The sequence below is a fragment of the Hipposideros armiger genome, unplaced genomic scaffold, assembly GCF_001890085.2.
Source record: "Hipposideros armiger isolate ML-2016 unplaced genomic scaffold, ASM189008v1 scaffold_124, whole genome shotgun sequence".
NCBI classification, from domain to species: domain Eukaryota; kingdom Metazoa; phylum Chordata; class Mammalia; order Chiroptera; family Hipposideridae; genus Hipposideros; species Hipposideros armiger.
Genome location: NW_017731474.1, coordinates 597922 through 619879, shown reverse-complemented (window position 1 = coordinate 619879; position 21958 = coordinate 597922). Strand labels below are relative to the sequence as shown.

The 21958-nt window shown below is 34.4% G+C and overlaps 1 protein-coding gene across 1 annotated transcript in view; it reads right to left on the bottom strand.

Annotated features, from left to right (window-relative positions):
- VPS13A (vacuolar protein sorting 13 homolog A) overlaps positions 1–21958 on the bottom strand; it is a 220528-nt gene that overhangs the window by 147511 nt on the left and 51059 nt on the right. Inside the window, exons 18-22 of the mRNA XM_019648286.1 lie at positions 15263–15452; positions 15064–15178; positions 13562–13698; positions 11523–11655; positions 7862–7979 (exon numbers count right to left, since the gene is read on the bottom strand). Of these exons, the coding sequence (XP_019503831.1) occupies positions 7862–7979; positions 11523–11655; positions 13562–13698; positions 15064–15178; positions 15263–15452 (693 nt within the window). The remainder of the gene's footprint in view (positions 1–7861; positions 7980–11522; positions 11656–13561; positions 13699–15063; positions 15179–15262; positions 15453–21958) is intronic.

Here is a 21958-nt window from a genome sequence, read left to right as displayed (position 1 = left end):
CTGACTAAAAAGGAAAAAAAAATCACACAATTATATAAATAGATGCAATAAGATAAAATCTAACACACATTCATAATTTTAAAAAAACCTCTCAGTAAACTAGAAGAACGTCTTCAATTTGATAAAGAATATGTTCAAAAAACCTACAGCTAACATCATACTCAGTGGTAAGAAACTCAACATTTCCCACTAAGATTAGGTACAAAGCAAAGATGTTCCTCTCACTACCCCTTTTCAAGATCATACTGAAAGTCCTTGCCAATGCAGTAAGACAAAAAAGGAAATAAGGGACATACAGATTGGTAAAGAAAACATAAAACTGTCTTTGTTTTCTGATGAAAGAATCATCTATGTAGAAAACCCAAAGAATAAATTTAAAAAAAACAAAAAACCTCCTGGAACTAATAAGCCATCCTTGTAAGGCTGCTGGATACAAAGTTAACACAAAATAGTCAATCCCTTTTCTATATACCAACAATGGAAAACTGGAATTTGAAACTAAAAACAGAATACTATTTATATTAGCACCCAAAAAAGAAATACTTAGGTTTAAATCTAACAAAATATATATAAAGATCTACATGAGAAAAACTGTGGAACTCTGATGAATAAGATCAAAGAACAACATAAATGAAGAGTTATTCCATATTCATGAATAGGAAGACTCAATATTGCCAAGATGTCAGTTCTTCCCAAACTGATCTACAGATTCAATGCAATCACAAACAAAATCCCGGGAAATTATTTAATGTATATTAACAAAACAATTCTAAAATTTATGTAGAGAGTCAAAAGACCCAGAATACCAACATAATATTAAAGGAGACAAGCAAGGTTGGAGGATTGACATTGCCTGACTTCGACTTACTGTAAAGCTATAGTAAGGCACTGATATGGGTGAGAGAATAAATAAATCAATGGACCAGGATAGAATAGGCCTCCATAGGGCCGGCCGAGTGGCAGTTGGTTAAAAGTTGGCTTGGGAGCGCCAGCTCTGAGCAGCAGGGCCCCGGTTCGGATCCCACATGCGGTCCAGTGACGCTGCGCCCTGTACAGCCAAGATGGTGAACAACAGCTCAACCTGGAGCTGGACTGCTGTGAGTCGCTGGCGATGGAGTAGGCTGCAGTGGAGCTGCAGTGGGCTGCTATAAAAAGGTACAGTAAGTGGCAGGCAGCCAGTGTGAGCGGCTGGCAGCCAGAGCGAGCTGCCAAGAGCTGCCGTGAGCAACATCCAGGGCCCAGCGACCGATCTGCCTCACCCGTGAAGAACGCAATGATAATACCAACATGGGCCAGTGAAGTGATGTCTGTTCCCCTTCCCTGATTCCCAACGCTGTTCCCCTCCTCCAATTCCCCAATAATATATTAAAAAAAAAAAAAGAATAGACCTCCATAAACATAATCAACTGACATGGGACAAAGAAGAAAAGGCAATACAATGGAGCAAAGGCATTCTCTTCAACAAATGGTGCTGAAATAACAGGAATCCATATGCAAGAAAAATGAATCTAGACAACAGACCTTACACCCTTTATAAAAATTCAAAATGGATCACATGTAAAATGAAAAACTACAGAACTCCAAAAAGATAAATTCCAGAAAACCTAGATGACCTTAGGTATGGCCATGACTTTTTAGATACAAAGGCATAATTCATGAAAAAATAATTGATAAGCTGGACTTCATTAAAATGAATACTGCTCAAAAATGTCAAGAGAATCAAAAGGCAAGCCACAAATGAAATGAAAGCATTTGCAAAACACACATTTCATAAAGGAATGTTATCCAAAAATATACAAAGAATTCTTAGAACTCAGTAACATAAACAATCGATTGAAAAATGTGACAAAGATCTTAACAGATATCTCATCGAAGAATGAAGATGTTCCACATCACATATCATCAAGAAAGTACAAATTAAAACAACAAGGAGACACCATGCCACACCTTCTAGAATGACCAAAATAGGGACTACTGGCAATATCAAATCATGGCAATGATGTGGAACAAACAGCAAGAACTCTCATTCATCGTTATTGTTAATACAAAAGGGTACAGCCACTTTGGAGGAAGTTTGTTTGGTTCTTTCTCGCAGAAGTAAACATAGTCTTACCACACAATCCATCAATTGCACTCCTCAGTATTTACCCAAAACTGCTGAAACTTACACCCCCACAAAAACCGGCACACAAATGTTTATAGTATCTTTACTCATAATTTTATGTGAATAGAGCTTATCCACATAAACTTTATATTCTAACTTTATTGCCAAAATTTGGAAGTAACCAAGCTGTCTGTCAGTAGGTGAATGAATAAACAAACTGCAGTAGACAATGGAATATTATTCAGAAATGAGCTATGAAGTCATGAAAAGACATAGAAGAACCTTAAATGCGTATGACTATGTGGAAGATGCCAATCAGAAAAGGCTACATACTGTATGATTCCAACTATATGATATTCTGGAAAAGGCAAAACTATGGAGACAGTAAAAAGGTGTTTGCCAGAGCTTGAGGGTGGTAAGGGAATCGAAAGGTGGATAACAAAAGATTTTAGGGAACTGAAAACACTCTATGCGATATACTCTATATGATGTTATAAAGATGGATACGTGTCATTACACATTTGTCCAAACCCACAGAATGTACCACACCAAGAGTGAATTGCAAATGTAAACTATGGACTTTGGGTGATTATGATGTGTTAAATGTAAGTTCATCAATTTTAACAAATGCACCACTCTGGTTAGGGATGTTAACGGGGGAGGCTGTGCAAGGGTGGGTGTGGGGCGTATACAACAAATCTCTGTACCTATCTTCCTATCAATTTTCTGTGACCCTAAAACTTCTCTAAAATAAATAGTCTCTAAAAAATAATAAAAGACTGACATCAAAAAGAGAGTAAATTTTCATTCACCATTGTTATCCCTGTACTTTTCCTAAAACTTACTTTTTCAATTCATGCACACTGACTACTAAGGTTATCATTCTAAAAATATATCTGAATTCCTAGAGAAAATTATAAGCTTTCTTTTACTTCCAACAGCCTAAATATTTGTAATTAATCCCATACACACTAGTTTAATTTAGGAACCTATTATAGATTAGTCTCGTAAATGTATCTAAACTTCTTTTCAATTTCTTTAAATATGCCTGTACAATCTGAAAATGACAGGCACCAAAATACTACCTCCCAAATAATAGCTTCCTTTTATTTGCCTTCAACTTTCTAAGCTCAAGCTTAAAAAAACAAAAACAAATAAAAAAACACCTGGCTGATACTTGTAGAGTTCCAGAAGTTTATATATAATATTTATACTGTTTACAACTTACAAAATTGCTATCAAACACTTCTTGGGTTTCATCTTTCTAAATAATTATAGTTTCCACCTGTGATTATTTTGGGTACACTTCTCTGGTCCTAACCTATAGCCACTTTAGTATCATTAGAATACTAGTTTAAAGAGCTCCCCTGGTGTCTTTTCCCTTTTACTGGTCATGTTTGGCTGTAATGCACTAGACCGAAGGCTGGCAAACTGTGGTCATGGGTTAATTCAGCCTGCTGTTTAATTTTGTAAATAAAGTATTACTGGCACACAGCCATGCCAATTCATTACGTATTGTTTACGGCTGCTTTCATGCTAAACAGCAGAGTTGAGTAGCTGTGACAGAGACAGTACGGACTTGAAGCTTACAATGTGTATTATCTGGTCCTTTACAAAAAAAGTTTGCTGACTGATACATTGAATTAATTTCACATGATCTTGCATTCCTCTATCTATCTAGACATTTTAATAAACTATTTTAATTACTGATACAAGTATACATATTCCCTTCATTATGGGATATAAATTCTCCCTAATCATATACTAAAAGAAGAATCCAAAGCAAGGTAAGTTAACCGTTTTTTCCCTCAGTAATAACACTTTTTTCTGGCATCCCGTAACTTCCTAATTCTCTATAGGTACTAAATAAAAAGCAATAAAAATATACTGAAAATTAAATAAATTCATACATATACATTTACAACAGACAATCACATACATCTTTGTCCTTATCACACGCTGACAAACTACAAGAACTATTAGACAACGGCAAACAGGCAGGAGGAAATCTGAACAGGAACCAAAGAACCTAAGCCTTGTACTTAAAATCAAACTATACCTCTTGCTGGATTGTAAAAAAACAACAAAATGTGTAGAATGGCTTTCTTTCCTTCTACCTCAATCAGATTGCTGACATTCATTCCTCCGCCTTAAGATTCTCAGAATGCAGATTGATTCTCTAGAAGGAAGTCTAGGAGAACAAGACTTAATATGCTGCGTAATGTTTGCTAGTGGAAAGAGTCATTGTAATTTAAAAGGCCACAAAGCAAGGTGTAGGTTTCTCTTAGGTCTCTCCCTTTCACTTGGCGAGAATATTAAGTAGTCGGAACCTGGTGTATACCATAGCAGGTGGAAAGGCCAGAATGTAACTATTTCCCTCTATTCTTCTTTCTATACTTGAGGCACAAAGCCTTGAGCACTACTATGTGAGTATTCTTTTGTTGTATCTCTAGTAACAATTTCCTTGAAACAGATAGATGTTAGATGTGCCTTTGGTTAAATTTTTTTAATTAAATTTATTGAGGTGACAGTGGTTAGACTAAAAAATAACAGAAAAATCAACAAAATTAAGAGGTGGTTCTTCAAAAAACATCAACAAAACTGAAGGCCCTTTAGCTCTAGACTGAGGAAAAATAACTGAAATCACAAATGAAAGTGGGGGCATTACTACCAATTCTACAGAAATAAGAAAGCTATAAGAAAGTACTATGGACAATTTTACACCAACAAATTGAATAATTTACAATAGATGAAGTACAGAAATTCCAAGAAACACAAACCCAAAACTACATTGTAAAAAAAAAAAATCTGTAGAGACCTATGGTGATTAAATCAGTAATCGAAAATCTCCCAACAACAACAAAGAAAACCCATGATCAGATAGTTTCACTGGAGAATTCTACCATACATTTAAAAAAGTATAACACAAATCCTTCTCAAACTCTTCCCAAAAAAATTAAGAGAAAGGAATACTTTCTAACTCATTCTAAAATCAGTATTATTTTGAAACTAAAGCCAGACAAAAACACTACAAGAAAACATAGAGCAGTGTTTCTTATGAAAACTGATGCAAAAATCCTCAACAAAGTACTAACAAACAAAATTCAACATCACATTAAAAGTATTATACACCAAAACCCAGTCAGACTTATTCCTAAAATGCAAGGATGGCTCAAAGCATGAAAATAGATAAATATAATACACCACCTTAGTAAAATAAATAAAAATAAAACGCATGATCATTTCACTTGAAGAAAAAGCATTTGAAAAATTCAGCATGCTTCTATGATAAAAACACTCAACGAATTCAGAGTATAAGGAAACCACCTCAATATAATAAAAGTCATATAAGAAAACCACAGCTAACATACTCAATAGTGAAAAATTAAAAGCTTTTCCTCTAACCTCAGGATAAAGAATGACGGCTTGAATCACTTCTATTCAACAGAGTATTGGAAATGTTAGAAAGGCTAATTAGGGAAGAAAAATTAAAAAGCCATCCAAATCAGAACAAAAGAAGTAAAATTAACTCTGTTCATATTTGGATTTATATCTGTTCAAGGATGAAGTGATCTTATATGTACAAAACCCAAACAATTCCACAAAATATTATAACTAATAAATTTAGCAAAGTTGCAGGATACAAAATCAACCCAGAAAAATCAGTTGAGTTTTATATACTAATCATGAACAATTCAAAATGGAAATTAAGAACACAATTCCATTTACAATAGCATGAAAAACAATACATTTAAACAAGAAAGTAAAAGACATATATTGAAAACTACAAAATGCTGCTGAAAGAAATTAAAGAATAAACAAAAAGACATACTGTATTAATGGATAAAAAGACTTAATATTAAGATGTCACAACACAAAGCATTTACAGATTCAATACAATCCATAGCAAAATCTCAATGACATACTTTGTGAAAATAGAAAAATCCATCCTAAAATTGATATGGAATCTCAAGGACTCCAAATAGCCAAAACAATCTAGAAAAAGAACAAAGTTGGATGAATTACACTTCCTGATTTCAAAATTTAGTATTGTAGAAAGCTTCAGTAATAAAAACAGTTGGTACTGGCATAAAACAAACACACAGACCAAAGGAATAGAACAGAAAGTCCAGAAATAAACCCTTACATATATGACTAAATGATTTTCGACAAGGATACTAAGACAATCTTTTCAATAAATGGTGCTGGGAAAACTAGATATCCACATCCCAAAGTATGAAGTTGGACCTTTACCTTACACCATATCCAAAAATTAACTCAAAATAGATAGAAGACCTAAACATATGAGCTAAAAGTATAAAACTCTCTGAAAAAAATATATAGGAAAAGCTTTAGGACACTGTATTTGATAATAATTTCTTGGGTTTGACACCAAACACACAGGCAACAAAGATAAATTATACTTCATTAAATTTAAATTTTTTGTGTATCAAAGAACACTGTCAAAAAAGTGATAAATGAGGCAATCCACAAAATTAAATATTTTCCAATTATATGTGATAGTTAATATACAGAATATATTAAAAACAAAACAAAAAACTCCTACAACTCAACAACAAAATAATCCATTAAAAGATGGGCAAAGGACTTGAATAGGCATTTCTCCAAAGAAATATATAAATGGTCAATAAGTACATGAAAAATGCTTAACATCACTAATCATTAGGGCAATTCAAAACTCTAATTAGATACTACTTCACACCTATTAGGATGGCCGTTCTTTAAAAAATGCAGAAAATAGCATAATGTTGGTAAAGAAATGGGAGAAATGAAACCTTTATGCATTGCTGGTAGGAATATAAAATGGTGCAGCTGCTATGGAAAATGGTAGGGCAGTTCTTCATAAAATTAAAAAACGAATTACGATATTATCCAGCAATTCCTTTTCTGGGTATATACCCCAAAAAAAAATTAAAGCAGGGATTCAGATTTTTGCATACCAATGTTCACAGCAGGCATTATTTCAACAGCCAAACATTAATACAAGAACCCAAATATCCATAAACAGATGAATAAACAAAATCTGATATATACTTGTACATCCAATGAATATTTTTCAGCCTTAAAACAAATGAAATTCTGACATATGCTACAACATGAATCAACCCTGAAGACGTTATGTAAAATAACCCAAACAGAGAAGGACAAATATTATAAGATTCTACTTATGCGAGGTACAGTTGACCCTTGAATAATGCAGGGGATTAGGGATGCCAACCTCCCTTGCAGTCGAAAATCCTCATATAACTTAACTTGGCCCTCCACATCCATGGATTTCCAATACGGATCAAAAACAATGTTTCTGATCCAGGGTTGGTTGAATCTGCAGATGCAAAACCTGAGGATACAGAGAACTGCTGTACATTTACTGAAAAAAATCTGCATATAAGAAGATCCGAACAGTTTAAACCCCTGGGGTTCAAGGGTCAACTGTATCTACATAAGTCAAATTCATAAAGACATAACATAGAATGGCGATTGTCATAAGCTAGGGGGAGCGGGGAGGGGACATTAATATTTATAAAGGATACAGGGTTTCAGTTTGGGAAGATGAAAAAGTTGTGGTGATGGTTGCACAACAATGTGAATGTACTGTTATATTTTAACCACACACACACACACACACACACACACACACACACACACACACACACACACAAAAATCAATCAATGGTATTTCATTAGCTACAGAATTACCAAGAAAATCTATAATCACATAAAACAGACAAGACATACTTAGGCATCCTTATGTCCATGAATACCATGGCCTTAGAGAGTTCCACGTTGAAGTGCAGAGGTACCAAAATATGCTGTTTGGATACTTTGAGTTTTCGTGCTTCTTTCCAATTATCACCTAATTACAAAAAAATAGTACATATTTAACACATGTATAATTTGAAAAACATACTAAACCTAAAATTACTGTTAATACTTCATAGTCACACACTGCATGATACAGGGGAATCTTCCCACATCTAGATAATCTTAAAACCCCATTCCCAGGAACACACAATCAACAGGTAAATACTTTTCCTTTCATTTTCCTTCAGCTGCTTCACAAGACAATCTACATTTTAACAGCAAAAAGTGCTTAATAAAAATACATTTTAGGGCCGGCCGAGTGGCGCGATGGTTAAGAACTCGCTTGGGATGCCAGAGGGCCCCGGTTCGGATCCCACATATGAGGGCCAGTGACACTGCCCTCTACAGCTAAGATGCTGAACAACAGCTCAACCTGGAGCTGGGTTGCCATGAGTCGCCGGCGACGGCGTAGTGTGGGGAGCCATGGTTACAGGTAATTCAGAGCCTTACAGACTGGCTCAGTTAATGCTTAACCTGTTTCTGCTCCTAAGGCATTGTCTCTGCCTGCACCTGGAGAGTGTTTACAAGTTGTTGAGGTATGTGGTGAGGATGGCCAGTTCCTTAGGAGATACTATAGATAGATGGCTATCTTGGTTAATGGAAGAAAGTGTCCTGGGAAGCTAATCCCCTAAAGCCCCCCTGATCTTTAAGTCTCTAGTAGATAGTTAATGATCTGCTTCTGTATGAGGTAATGCGTAGTTGTACCTGCAGTGTTGCACGTACTCAAACTGCATATATTGGTGAGGAAAAATAAACTCAGTGCTTCACCATCAGTGAAGACCGGCCGAATCAACAATTGAGTGAGTGTCTCTTTCTTTAATTCCCGCTCCCCCCTTCAGGTACTGATCGACTCGTGGCGGCTGGCCTGCCATAGCGTAGGCTGCAGCCCCTGTGGCAGTGGGTGGCCATGGGCTACCATGTGTAGCCAGCAGCCAGCGTGAGCGGCCAGCAGCCGCAGTGAGCGGCCGTCCAGAAGCCGGCGACTGATCTGCCTCACCAGGGAAGAGCGCAATGACGGTGCCAACTTGGGCCAGTGAAGCAACATCCTCCACAACTAGACTGAAGAACAAAAAAAATGACAGCAACTTGTCTGTTCCCCTTCCCCCAATTCCTCAGCACTGTTCCCATCCCCCCAATTCCCCAATTAAAAAAAAAATCTTTAAAAAAAAAAAAACATTTTAATCAGATCTGTGCATTCACTGATAATCACTACACCAACCAGATACCTTACCTGAAAAATAACATAGCTCTAGGGGAATAATGGGTAAGGTAGAGAAGAATGCAGTTCTTCACTATTAACGATTAAAAGCTACGATTTATTCAAAGTTTATAACAGCACTATTCTAGGCAATGTTTAAACTTTCATTTAATTTTCACAATGATGTATAATCATTCCATTTATAGAAAATGGGACTCAAAAGAATTTATAACTGGCTTAAGGTCAAAGGGTAGTGAATAATAATGCTGAAATTTACAACAAAGTCTGCTAACATGTGACCCTCTTGTAACCCTCACTGCAGTTCAATAAGAAAAATAGCTAACTGACAGCATAGCCTTAGAACATTAAATAGGCAATAAAAATCATGAATTCAAGTGCCCAAAATATTACTGGTAAACGGAAGGACAAATCAAGATATAAAACTATGTAAGTCATATAAAAAATGCATTCACAAATATTCCCACTCATAAACACCATACAAGCACATCCCATATACTCACAGGCACATATATTTTAAAAAAACAACAAAAGAATATGCACTGAAATACATATATATATATATATATATATATATATATCCTACACACACACACACACACACACACACACACATATATGTATTACCTCCTTTGAACCTAATAATCCTATGAGTCAGATAAAATCCTCAGTCAAGGAAAACCAAGCCAATGAAAGATTACACTTTCAGAGATAGGTAGTAAAATGGACTTTTTTACAATTTTTAAATTCCAACAGCATTGTGGTAATATTTCCTTCATTTCTCAATTTACAGGTTAAAAAAAATAAGATATTTAAAGCCTGTGTTTGAGTATTTATCAAGAGAATCTATGAACATTATATAAAGTAACCCAAGGTCACAAAACCTTGCTCAAAATGTTTAATTAAGAATATGTTAATACTTATCAAAAACATTCCAAGAAATTCCAATAATTTTCAGACACTAATGATACATTTAAAAAATTTTTTCACAAAGCATGTCACTATCTTAAATATTAAATATAGTTAATGGACTTCAAAAACTAGTGACCAAAATGTATCAAACATACCAAAACATAGTAATTTATTCCCTGAAAATAAAATTCATAAATTTTCTACAAATTTGCCACCCGCTATACTTCTGGGCTCCTTCTACACCAACCAGAATATAATAAAAACACAAACCAACTGTATTTCCCTCAAGTAATTATAGTTAAAAAAAATAAAATCAAAATGTTCCAGTATAAATTAACATTTTAAATAACCATTACTTTGGGTTTTCTGTTGCTTCTCCTCTCATTAGTTAGCTCAGATAATTAAAATCTGACCATATACATGCATATAGAGCTCTGAAACAGCCAGCACTCCACCTTTGTTGAGTTATCTGAATGATGGCTAACACTCCAAGGATTCAGAAGCAATATAACACAGCAAAAAGACGGCTCAATTAGTCCAGGATTCTCACTATCATCTAGAGCAGCGGTTCTCAACCTTTCACAGGGGTCGCCTAAGACCATCGGAAAACACATATTTTCGATGGTCTTAGGAACTGAGACACCGCTCCTCTATCCGTCTCCAGGCCCACATGCAGATACGCCCACATACGAGTACCCGGCGACCCCTGTGAAAGGGTTGTTCGACCCCCAAAGGGGTCACGACCCACAGGTTGAGAACCACTGCTTTAGTGGCTCTTGACAAGTGAATTGCTGGCTCTGTTGACTTCATCTAAAAAACTTCATCTGTATCAGAGACTCCTGATCAGCACACCAAAGTGAATGGGGTTAAAGTATGCCTAAGACAGTAACCACCTCAGCCTGTGATTGGCCATTTACAGCAAGGGCAGTCAGAGCCTCTAGTCTGGTTGCCTCGTCCCATGAACAGTCTCTTCTGGTTATCGCACTCTGTAACACAAATATTTTTAAAAAGTGCCAATATTTTCCAACCCTGTCCAAAAGTTGGAAAATACTGGTACAGATCAGGATTTCACAATCTCAGCACTACTGACATTTGGGCCAATTAAGTCTTGTGGGATGATGTTCCTCTATATTGTATGATTAGTAGCATCCTAATCTCCATCCACTAGATACTAGTAGTGCCCCCACTGTCCACTTGTGACAACCAAAAATGTCTTCAGACATTGACAATGGCTCTTGCAAGGTAAAATCGTTCCTAGTTGAGACAGTGCTCCTATCTACTGTCTACTTCTAATTTAAAACTATAAAAGTTCTAACATATTTAGGATCAAGGTCTTCAGAGAAACTGTCTGAACACCTAATTAATACTTCATCAAAATGAAAACTAAATAATTCATTGCACACTTACCAGCTCTGCTATAAAGCAGCTGTATACTTGTGAGCTGAATATCAAAGGAATCATAAGCTCTTTGCATTATCTCCTCGAGTTTGGCCACACCCTGTTTCATAGATGGTAAATCCGAACGACTTTTACTTGTTACCTTCAAGTTAATTTTAATAGTTTAGACTATGCAAAATACTTCAAAATGAAAAGACAAAATTTTTATCTTTCAGAATATAAAAAGTTAATAGGAGAGGATAAACTCACAAGATGACATATATTATAAGGCTATTATTGGGTTGTCAGAAAAGTCATGACGTATTTTTTCTGTTTTTCGTTGCAAAAATGCATCATGACTTTACCGACAACCCGATAGAAAGGTCATTATCCATGGCATGTATAATGAGAAGGTTAGGTATAAAGTGAATTTTTACCTGTTAAGTTATATTTCCCAATTATTTATACTAAAAGGCGAACCAAGCCAGTCTGCAGAATAATGCATTTAAATTTTTAAAAATCTCATAAGCCTTATTAAAAACAAAACAAATATAGCTTATAAAACATTTCTATGTCATGATGACGACTATTTAGATAGCTTTATAATAAAAACTAAGTGTCCAGGATTAAATATTAGGATAGCTGAATTTTGGTCCCACCTCTGCCATTTATACAACCCTAAGCAAGTTATATTGTACTTCCCCTTTATTGGAGAACTATGTACACTACTTTTTTCACATAAACATCCTGGAGATCAGCAGTATATAAAGTGTGTGTGTGTGTGTGTGTGTGTGTGTACAGTATATAAAGTGTGTGTGTGTGTCTGTGTGTGTGTGTCACACACACACACACAGACACACACACACACTTTATATACTGCTGTGGATATAAAGTTCTTATTTACACATATATGTATGTGTACATATATTTTTAACATCTTCCCTCTATTTTATATAGCTCATGTGTACACAATCAAAATTATCTTTTTGAAAGATAATAAACTTTAAGCAAAAGGTTTAGCAAATTTCCTAAGATCACAAAACTAGATCAACACCCTTACTCCTAACCTTATGCTCTTTTTACCATACCATACAGCCTTCAACCTGTTCCACAACCAAATTAAAATATGAATAATTTGCTGTATAAATACTATTGCAACTGTAAATAAAGCAGGTGTCTGCATAATTAACTAAAGAGTAAAAATCTAGAATAAAGGAGAGTGCCACTATCAAGAAAAGGCACACATCTGTGAGGTAGCCAGAAAGAACATTCTAATGTTATCCATCTCTCAAGTCTTTAAATTGTTCTAGTTATCCTCTACATTTAATAATGTAGAGCAGTGCTGTCCAACAGAACATTCTACAATAATAGCACTGTTCTCCATCTGTGCTGATACAGTACCCAATAGCCCCTTGTGACTAGTAAACATCTGACTGTGGCTAATGTGACTAAGAAACTAAATTTTTATCTTCTTTATTTTAACCAACTTAATCAACCGCATGTGACCAGTGGGTACTACATTAAACAGTGAAGATATGGAAACACAAAAAAATTATTGTCTACTCAAAACTAGGGAAGAAAAATGTACATAATAGATAGAAAGGGAAATGACTTAGGTAAATGCAAGATGCTCATTTCTCAATTTAGGATGATTTAATACAAACATAAAATGTCAATATCTAAAGTTATATATACAAAAAATTTCAGAAGAATGAAGATATATTTTATTACTTCCAGTACTTCCTCCCATTCCATATATTTTAATTAATCAAGTAATAAACTTAAATTGAAAAGAAAATAAACTGCTTTGGCATTATTCTCAAATTCTATATATAAATATAATTCTTAGGTTCACCTCTGACCTGCAGAGTTCAAGTGTTCATTTTACTTTTAAAAATATAGGAAAACTACCCAATTAAATAAAATTTGACTGTAAATATTTCTCAAATCCTAGTATTTACCATAAATCTAAAAACCAATATACCAAATCACACTAAAAAACAAAATATATTTTAAACAAAGAAATACCCTAAATGCCATATTCTAAAACAAATATTATTAGTATATACCTTTAAATGACCAAGATCCAAAAGAAGCAGATTTGATGTAGGGCTAAAAATTCCATCTTGTGGGATGATAATATATGAAGCTTTCAAATTAATTTTGAGATCAAGAACTTTCTGTGTTTCAATAATATATAGTAGACCTGCAGAAAATTTAAATCTTCACAGTGAATATTTTTCACAAATTACTCAAGAAATAGAGAATTATTAAATATATGAATTGGTAGCACAGTCTTAAAATAATGTGAAACTAGTATTAATTTTAAAATGCCTTTGAGCTAAGTATTTTCAATATAAAGTAAAAATATTTGTTAGTCAACGTATACATTCCTAATTAAATATAAAATGAGAATAATTCCTCAAATAAATGATTTTAACCCATAAACTCAATTTGGGTAAAACTCGGGAGATAACATATCTAAAAAAATTAAGTTGTATGAAACATTTATTCATAACTACTACATGAGAATCTATATAATTCTTTCCAACTGGTGAATTTAATACAGCTATATCTGCCATACTGAACAAAGATATCTGTTCTGTATGATATTATTGAGACAAGGAAAAATCCTATATTATTAAATCGTCTTCAATAAACCCGTCTATAAACCAAAAAAGGCAACAAACAAAAGTTCCCATTCCTTAGGTATTTAATTCATTTGAGGTGTTTTATTCTAATAAATTTAATCCATTCACTTGCATATGATTTGTATACCAACGTAATCTATTTTATGTTCCGAAGTCCAGCACTGGCTTTTAAATCTAAATTTATTATCAATTATCAAATTATTATGACCCTCTGAGATGGGAACTACTCCTTAAAGACAAAATTCTATAAGCAGTCACTGAATCAGTTTGAATGAATAAACAATGTTCATTTACAAAATTTAGAGGATCTGATATTCAAACAGAAAGGTACCTCAGTTCACAAAAGACAACAACAAAACACCTACATGAGAACTATATGAGGATCAGATTTTTTAAACATGAATTGTGAGCAACTAAAAATAACAATCTAGTATGTAAGTTTTGAATAGCTTAGATTGAAAAAGATTAAGTGATGTAGTTTATTTAATGTGTGTAAGCTCATACTGCAATCAAGATCATGTGCAGTTTAACCGAATATTTTGTTCAAAATAGGTATAGGTTAGAAAAGGTCACAGAGTTGAATAGTAAGGGCAGTGACCAAACCAAAAAGGCCACTGCAAGATGCTGTATGATTTTATAAAAGAACTGACAGAGTATTTTTGTCATGAACAGAATTCCAAAATTCCTAACAAAATTTTGTAATTAACTTCAATGTGGTTAATAGGTTTGACCTGAGTATAAGAAATGATATTTGTTATATCTGCATTTAAATATAAAAGTACAAAACTGTTTCAATTAAACTGTATCTAGTGTAGAAATATACATTTAAAGTATACTTTACTAAAATCAGTTTAAAATTATTAAAAGTTTAGTATAAGATTCAATATTTAATTCACCAAAATTAATACTGGCATTTTTACCTGTTGCTGTCTTGTCCCGAAATTCTTCAAGTTTAGTTAAAGTCGCTGAAGTGAGCTGTGCTAGATTTACCTCTTTTGGAGGTCTGAAGAATTCCACTATACTATTCACTGTTCTCTGTTAAAATAAGTATCATTAAAATTAGGCAAAAAATAAAACCAAAGTGAAATATATTAAAACAGAAACTTAAAAAATGCTTACGGCATCATATATCATTTCTAACGGTTCAGCTTCTATGATACACCTTTGAGCAACAGTTTCATCTAATGGATTTGTCTCAAAAGTAATTTGGAAAAGTGATGTAGCACCATCCAATGAAGACAGGAGGCGGGGTTTTGTTGAACTGTCTGGTAAGCCAGTAACATGAAATGAATCAATTTTGGTTTCAAATCTGCATGAAACAAGATAGGACAAAAATTAGCCATCAATACAATCTTAAAGATGAAAATAATAAAAACTAATGAAAACAATTTCACTTCGAATTCCCCGCTACTCCATTCCACTCATGTCAAAGAAAATAACTACTATTCCATCTGATTTGAAATAGGCTAATTCACAAAGAACCATATTCACATGTTAATTTCCATAAAAAGAGCTATGAAAAAAAGCTATGAAGGTTTAGGGGTCTCCAGTTCCCCATGAAAGGAACTTGGAAGTCACCACTCTACTAACGAGTAAAAAGCTGAATAAACTGAAAATTAACAGCTCTTTTTTGGATATGTAATAGAGGCCAGGACACAGGGCAAACCACTGCCCTCAAGACTGCAGAGACAGGCAGGTGAATACAGGGAGTCACACTTTACCAGAGGAGAAACTCACAAAAGGAAACCCCCACGGACACCAGTGCTAGCTGAGGTTGGAAAACCTGAACTGTAGTTGATGAAGTGCTGGAGACTCAGTGTGGACAGCTCAGAGTTAAAAACTCTAGGGGTTCCTAGTAATAGGGAAGCCTCCACAATGTTGTGAGATATACCTCCAGGACACTGACCAGGTTCCCAAAGAAAATATTAGAAAAAATCCTCTCGTGCTTCAGGCAAGGGGAGGAGAATGAAACCACTTGAAAATATGTCATAGTACTCTGTTTTTGTTAACAAGGCCTGTCCTCTAGAGAAACTAGTTAACCAGAGCCTAACCTGATGAGAGTATTATCACAGCCAAAATGACCTATGGAAGGGAAAAAACCCAGTGCCAGTCAGGTCTACCAATCCATATGGGAGAAGAAAAATACTACCTAATCCAGCCCACTCTAGCCATCCTGGCCCACCTCAGGGGGCAGGAAAAAACTGAGAAACTCATGAAGATCACAGTCCAGACAAAGCTCATTAAAAGAATGAGAGCTAATCATAGGACTACAGAACTTTGCCCTTCTCCCACATCTTACAACCAAATTACTAAAGACCTATTTATAGCAGTTTCTTTTACCCAGTATATCATGTCTGGCTATCAAGAAAAAAATAACAAGGCATACCAAAAGGCAAAAAACACAATTTGAAGCGACAAGCATCAGAACCAGAAATGGTAGAGTGATGAAATTATATGATCAGGAATTTAAAACAACAACAATTGATATGGTAAGGGCTCTAAAGGACAATGTAGACAGCATCAAAAACAGATGAACAATATAAATACAGAGATGAGAATACTAAGAGCGAGCCAAAAATAAATGCTCAAGATAAAAATCACTATAACAAGAATGTCTTTAATGGGCTAGAAGACTGAACACGGCTGAGGAAATTAAACTCCGTACTAGAGAATGTATCAGTAAAATTGGAAAACATACAAAGCAGAGAATCAAGACTAAAAAAACAAAATATCCAAGCACTGGGAGTTAACTAAAGCAGGTACAACTATGTATAATGAAAATAACAATAGAAGAAAGGAAAAAATAAAATATTTAAAATAATATTAAGAATTTCCCCAAATTGTCAGACATTTAACCACAGATCCAGGAAACTCAAAATACCAAGCAGAATAAATGCAAACAAACAAAGAAAAAAAACACTATATACCTAGGCCAATTTTCAAACTACAGAAAATCAAATATAAAGAAAAAAACGCTAAAATAAACCAGAGGAAAAACACCTTACCTATAGAGGAGCAAAGATAGGAATTACATCCATCTTCTCAAAAACCATATAAACAAGAATAGAGTGTAGTAAAAAAATTTGAAGTGTAAAATAGAAAGAAAACAAAAACCCACCTACCTAGAATTCTGTACCCTGTGAAATTTTCCATCAAAAGGGAAGGAGAAATGTTTTCTAAGAAAAACAAAAATTGGGGGAAATTGTTGCCACTAGGCTTGCCTTGCAAAACATATTTTAAAAAGTTCTTTAGAGAGAATAAAATAATGTATGACAGAAATTCAGATCTACATATAGGAAAACTACTGAAGAAGCAAAAAGTGACTGCAAAAATGAAAACTTATTTTTCTTATTCTCTTCATTGATCTAACAGATTGATTAGTGGGTTCAAAATAATAGTAACATTGTATTTGATTACGTATGCTTCTGTATAAGTTTAATATATATATATATATTCTTTTGTATACTTAACTTATATGTATGTGAAATGAAGAGCAATGAGGAACTAGAGGAATAAATTGGGTATTTTTGTTATTATAAGGTACTCATTCTACCTGTGAAATGGTATAGTGTTATTTGACTATAGTGGACTTGGATCAGTTATAAGTGTATATTGAAAGCTCTAAGGCAACCACTATAAAAAGGATTTTTTTAAAAACCTATAACTGATATACCTAAAGGGAGAAAAAATGTAATTGTATAAAGTGCTCAATTAAAACAACAAAAAGCAAAAAAGGCATGAAAAACAAATACAAACTATAAACAAAGGCAACAAATTAAAAAAACAGTAAGAATTATGGTAGATTTTAATATTAGTTGAATAAGAAGAAAAGCCAAAAACTGGGAGAAAAAATTTGCAAAGGACACATCTGACTGTTATCCAAAATTTCCAAAAAAAGCACAAAACCCTTTTAAAACTCAATAAGAGGAAAACGAACAACAAAATTTAAAAATGGGCCAAAAACCTTAACGTATTTTACCAAAGAAGTCATAAAGGTGGCAAATAAGCATATGAAAAGATGCTTTACATCATATATCATCAGAGAAATACAAATTAAAGCAATGAGATACCACTGCACACCAATCAGAAAGGCCAAAATCTGGAATATGACCAACACCAAACAATAGCAAGGATGTGGAGCAACTGAAACTCTCATACATTGCTGGTGGTATGCAAAATGGTACCATTACTTTGGAAAACAGTATGATGGTTTACAACAAAACTAAATATACTTTTACCATATGATCCAGCAGCAATCATGCTCCTTGGTGTTTACCCAAAGGAGATGAAAACATGTCTACTCAAAAAACCCTGCATACTGATTTTTATAACAGTTTTATTCATAATTGCCAAAACTTGGAAGCAACCAAGATGTCCTTCAATAGGTGAATGGTAAAATATAAAACTGGTACATCCAAACAATGTAGTGTTGTAAATGCTAAAAGCAAATGAGATATCAAGCCATGACAAGACACAGGAAGCTTAAGTACATATTACTAAGTTAAAGAAGCCACTGAGAAGGCTACACACTGTATGATTCTCTTTGGTTTGTTTTGACTCCAGGAATTTAAGAAAATCTCTGTCAGTTCACCAGCTAACTGGTAAAATAATAGGATAGAGACTTCAGTGACCACACAGGACAAAAAATAGTCTTTTCAAAAATAGTTTGAAAATTCACTGTGTTAGTTTGCTAGGTCTATCATAACAAAATATTACAAACTTGGTGGCTGAAAGCAAGAATTTATTCTCTCACAGATCTGGAGGCAAGAATTCTGAAATGAAGGTGCCAGCAGAACTGATTTCTTCTGAAGGCTTGAGTGAGAAGGTGTTTCATGCTTTTCTCCAAGATTCTGGTGGTTGATGGCGATCCTCAATATGAGTTGGCTTGTACATACAAGTATACTCATATTATGTCAACCTCTACCTGTCCTTTTATGGCATTCTTTTAGATGTGTCTGTCTTCAAATTGCCTTCTCCAGTCTCCCTGTTTCTTCTGTGTCTGTGTTCAAATTTCACTCTTCTTATAATGACACAAGTCCTTGGATTAAGGCCCACTCTACTCCAGTATGAAGTCATATTAACTCTATTACATTTGGAAACACTCTATTCAAAATGAAGTTACATTCACAGGTACAATTTGGAGGAAACAATTCTACCCACTATAGTAAACAAATAACAGACTACAGCCCTCAACAATCAACAGCAACACACCCAGATGAGGAAAAAAAATCTAATTTGTATAGTTATGCAATTCAACATTCAAAATTTTAAAGAAAACATTACAAAGCATATACAAAAAGAGAAAGGCCAGATATTGTGTTCAGCAGTGTGAAAGAAAAACAGCAAAACTGGGTTAATATTCTCAAGAGAGTAATTTAAAATAGAGCAGGGAGGCCACCAGGAAGCTGAGCTACATCTCCCAGCACTTGTTAGCACAGAGTGGTGACTTCCAAACTCCTGTAAGTCTGTTTACCAGCACCAATCACAATTCTTGCAAAGCAACTTGTTTAACCCCTTTGAGAGCCCCCCCTTTTACTATCTTTATAAACTGTCCTTTTCTTTCCCCGTCAGAACACATTTGAGGTTTCCCACCCCAAATCTGAGTCTCCAAATCGCAATTCCTACAAGACCACCAAATAAAGCTCTTGTATTCCTTGTAGTTCTTGGACAAAATTCATTGACACTAGACAAAGATGTTAAACAAGCTGCCTTAAACATGCTCAAAGAGCTAAAGAAAATCTTGGACAAAAAACTAAGCAAGTCCAGGAAAACAATGTACAAAGAGAGTATAAATAAGGAGATATAAGGGGGGGGAGGTGGAAAAAAGGAGGAGGAGAAGAAGAAGAGGAAGAAGAAATAATTTTGGAGGTAAAAAGTACAGCAGTTGAAATGAAAACCCACTCGAGTTGGTCAACAGCAGATTTGAGTAGCCAAAAGTAAGAACCATGAACACAAATATAGGACAAGTAAAAGTATTGTGAGTCTAAGGAACATAAAGAAAAAAAGAATAAAGAACAATGAACAGCACCTACAGTGGGAGACCATTAAGCAGACCAACACACGTATTCTGGGAGCTCCAGAAGAAAATAGAGCAAGAAAAAGAATATTTGAAGAAATAATGGCCCATAACTTGTCAAATTTGATAAAAGCCATTAATCTAAACAGCCAGGAAGCCAAACAAACTTTAACTAGGATTATGTCAAAAAAGACCAACACAGAACACATAATCAAACTGTCAAAAGCCAAAACAAAGAGAAAAATCTTGAAAGCAGCAAGAGAATCAACTTATCACAAACAAAGGATACTTAATAGATTAACAGATAGTTTTTCATCAGAAATCATGGGGGTTAAAAGGCAGTGAGATAATACTCTCAAAGTGCTAAAAGAAATGTCAACCAAAAATTTTTTCTTTGGCAAAACTATCCTAAAATGAAAGAGAAATTAATATTTACAGATGAACAAACACTGAGGGAATTTGTCACCAGTAGATTTTCCCTACAAGAAATGCTAACGAGAATCCTTCAGGCTAAAATGATAGGATACAGCAACTTACAGACAGTAACTGCAAGCTATATGAAGAAATAACTCTAGTAAGATATATCCATATATATATAAGCCAGCATTATTTTATTTTTGGTTTCTAATTCCTCTTCTTATTTCCTCTAGGTTTAAAGACAAATGTATAAAAATGATCATAAATCTCAGTTCATAGGCATGCAATGTGTAAGATATAGTGAAAATAACATAAAGGGCACAAATGTACTCTCATAGGAGCTGAGTTCTCGTAGGTTATTGAAGCTAAGATGGTATCAATTTAAACTAGACTGTCTTAAATTTTGAATGTTAACTGTAATCTCAATGGTATCCACTAAAAAAGTGACTAAAATATATAGAGGAGATGAAATTAAGAAGGAATAAAAAATAAATCAAACACAAAAAGAGGCAGAAATGAGGGGACTGGGGTTGAGACGGAAGGTATAAGACATACAGTAAAACATAGCAAAATGACAGGAGTCCTTCCTACCAGTAATCACTTTAAAGGTCAATGGGATGAAACTCACCAATTTAGAGACTGTCAGAATGGATGGAAAAAACATAAGATATGCTGTCTACAAGGAGACTCACTTCACATCCAAAGATACAAATGGGTTGAACGTAAAGAAACAGAAAAAGATATTCTATGCAAAGAGCAAGCAAAAGACAGTCTGATGGTTATTAATATCATACAAATAGTCTTTAATAGTCAGAAATATAATAGTCAGAACTATTATATTTAATAGTCAGTTCTGACTTTAAATAGTCAGAAACTATTACAAAACAAATAGTTCATTATATATTGATAAAAAGGGTAAATTAATCAAAGATGTAATTAGACACATGTATGCAAGCATCAGAGTACCAAAAAACATGAATCACACATTGACAAAACTGGAGGGAGAAACAGACAACTCTACAGTAACAGTTAAGAGATTTCAATACCCCACCTTCAATAAAGGCAGAGCAACCTAGACAAAAAACAAAAAACAAAAACACACACACAGAGAACTTGAACAACCCCAATTATACAAAACAGACATATACAGAACACTCCACCCAACAACAGCAGAATATACATTCTTTTCAAGTGCAAGCATATGGAACATTCTCCAAGACAGATCATATGTTGGCCCAAAATATATGTCTTACAACATCCACAGACAGTGAAATCATAAAAAGTATCTTCTCGGGCCGGCCGAGTGGCGCGATGGTTAAGAACTGGCTTGGGACGCCAGAGGGCCCCGGTTTGGATCCCACATATGAGGGCCAATGACACTG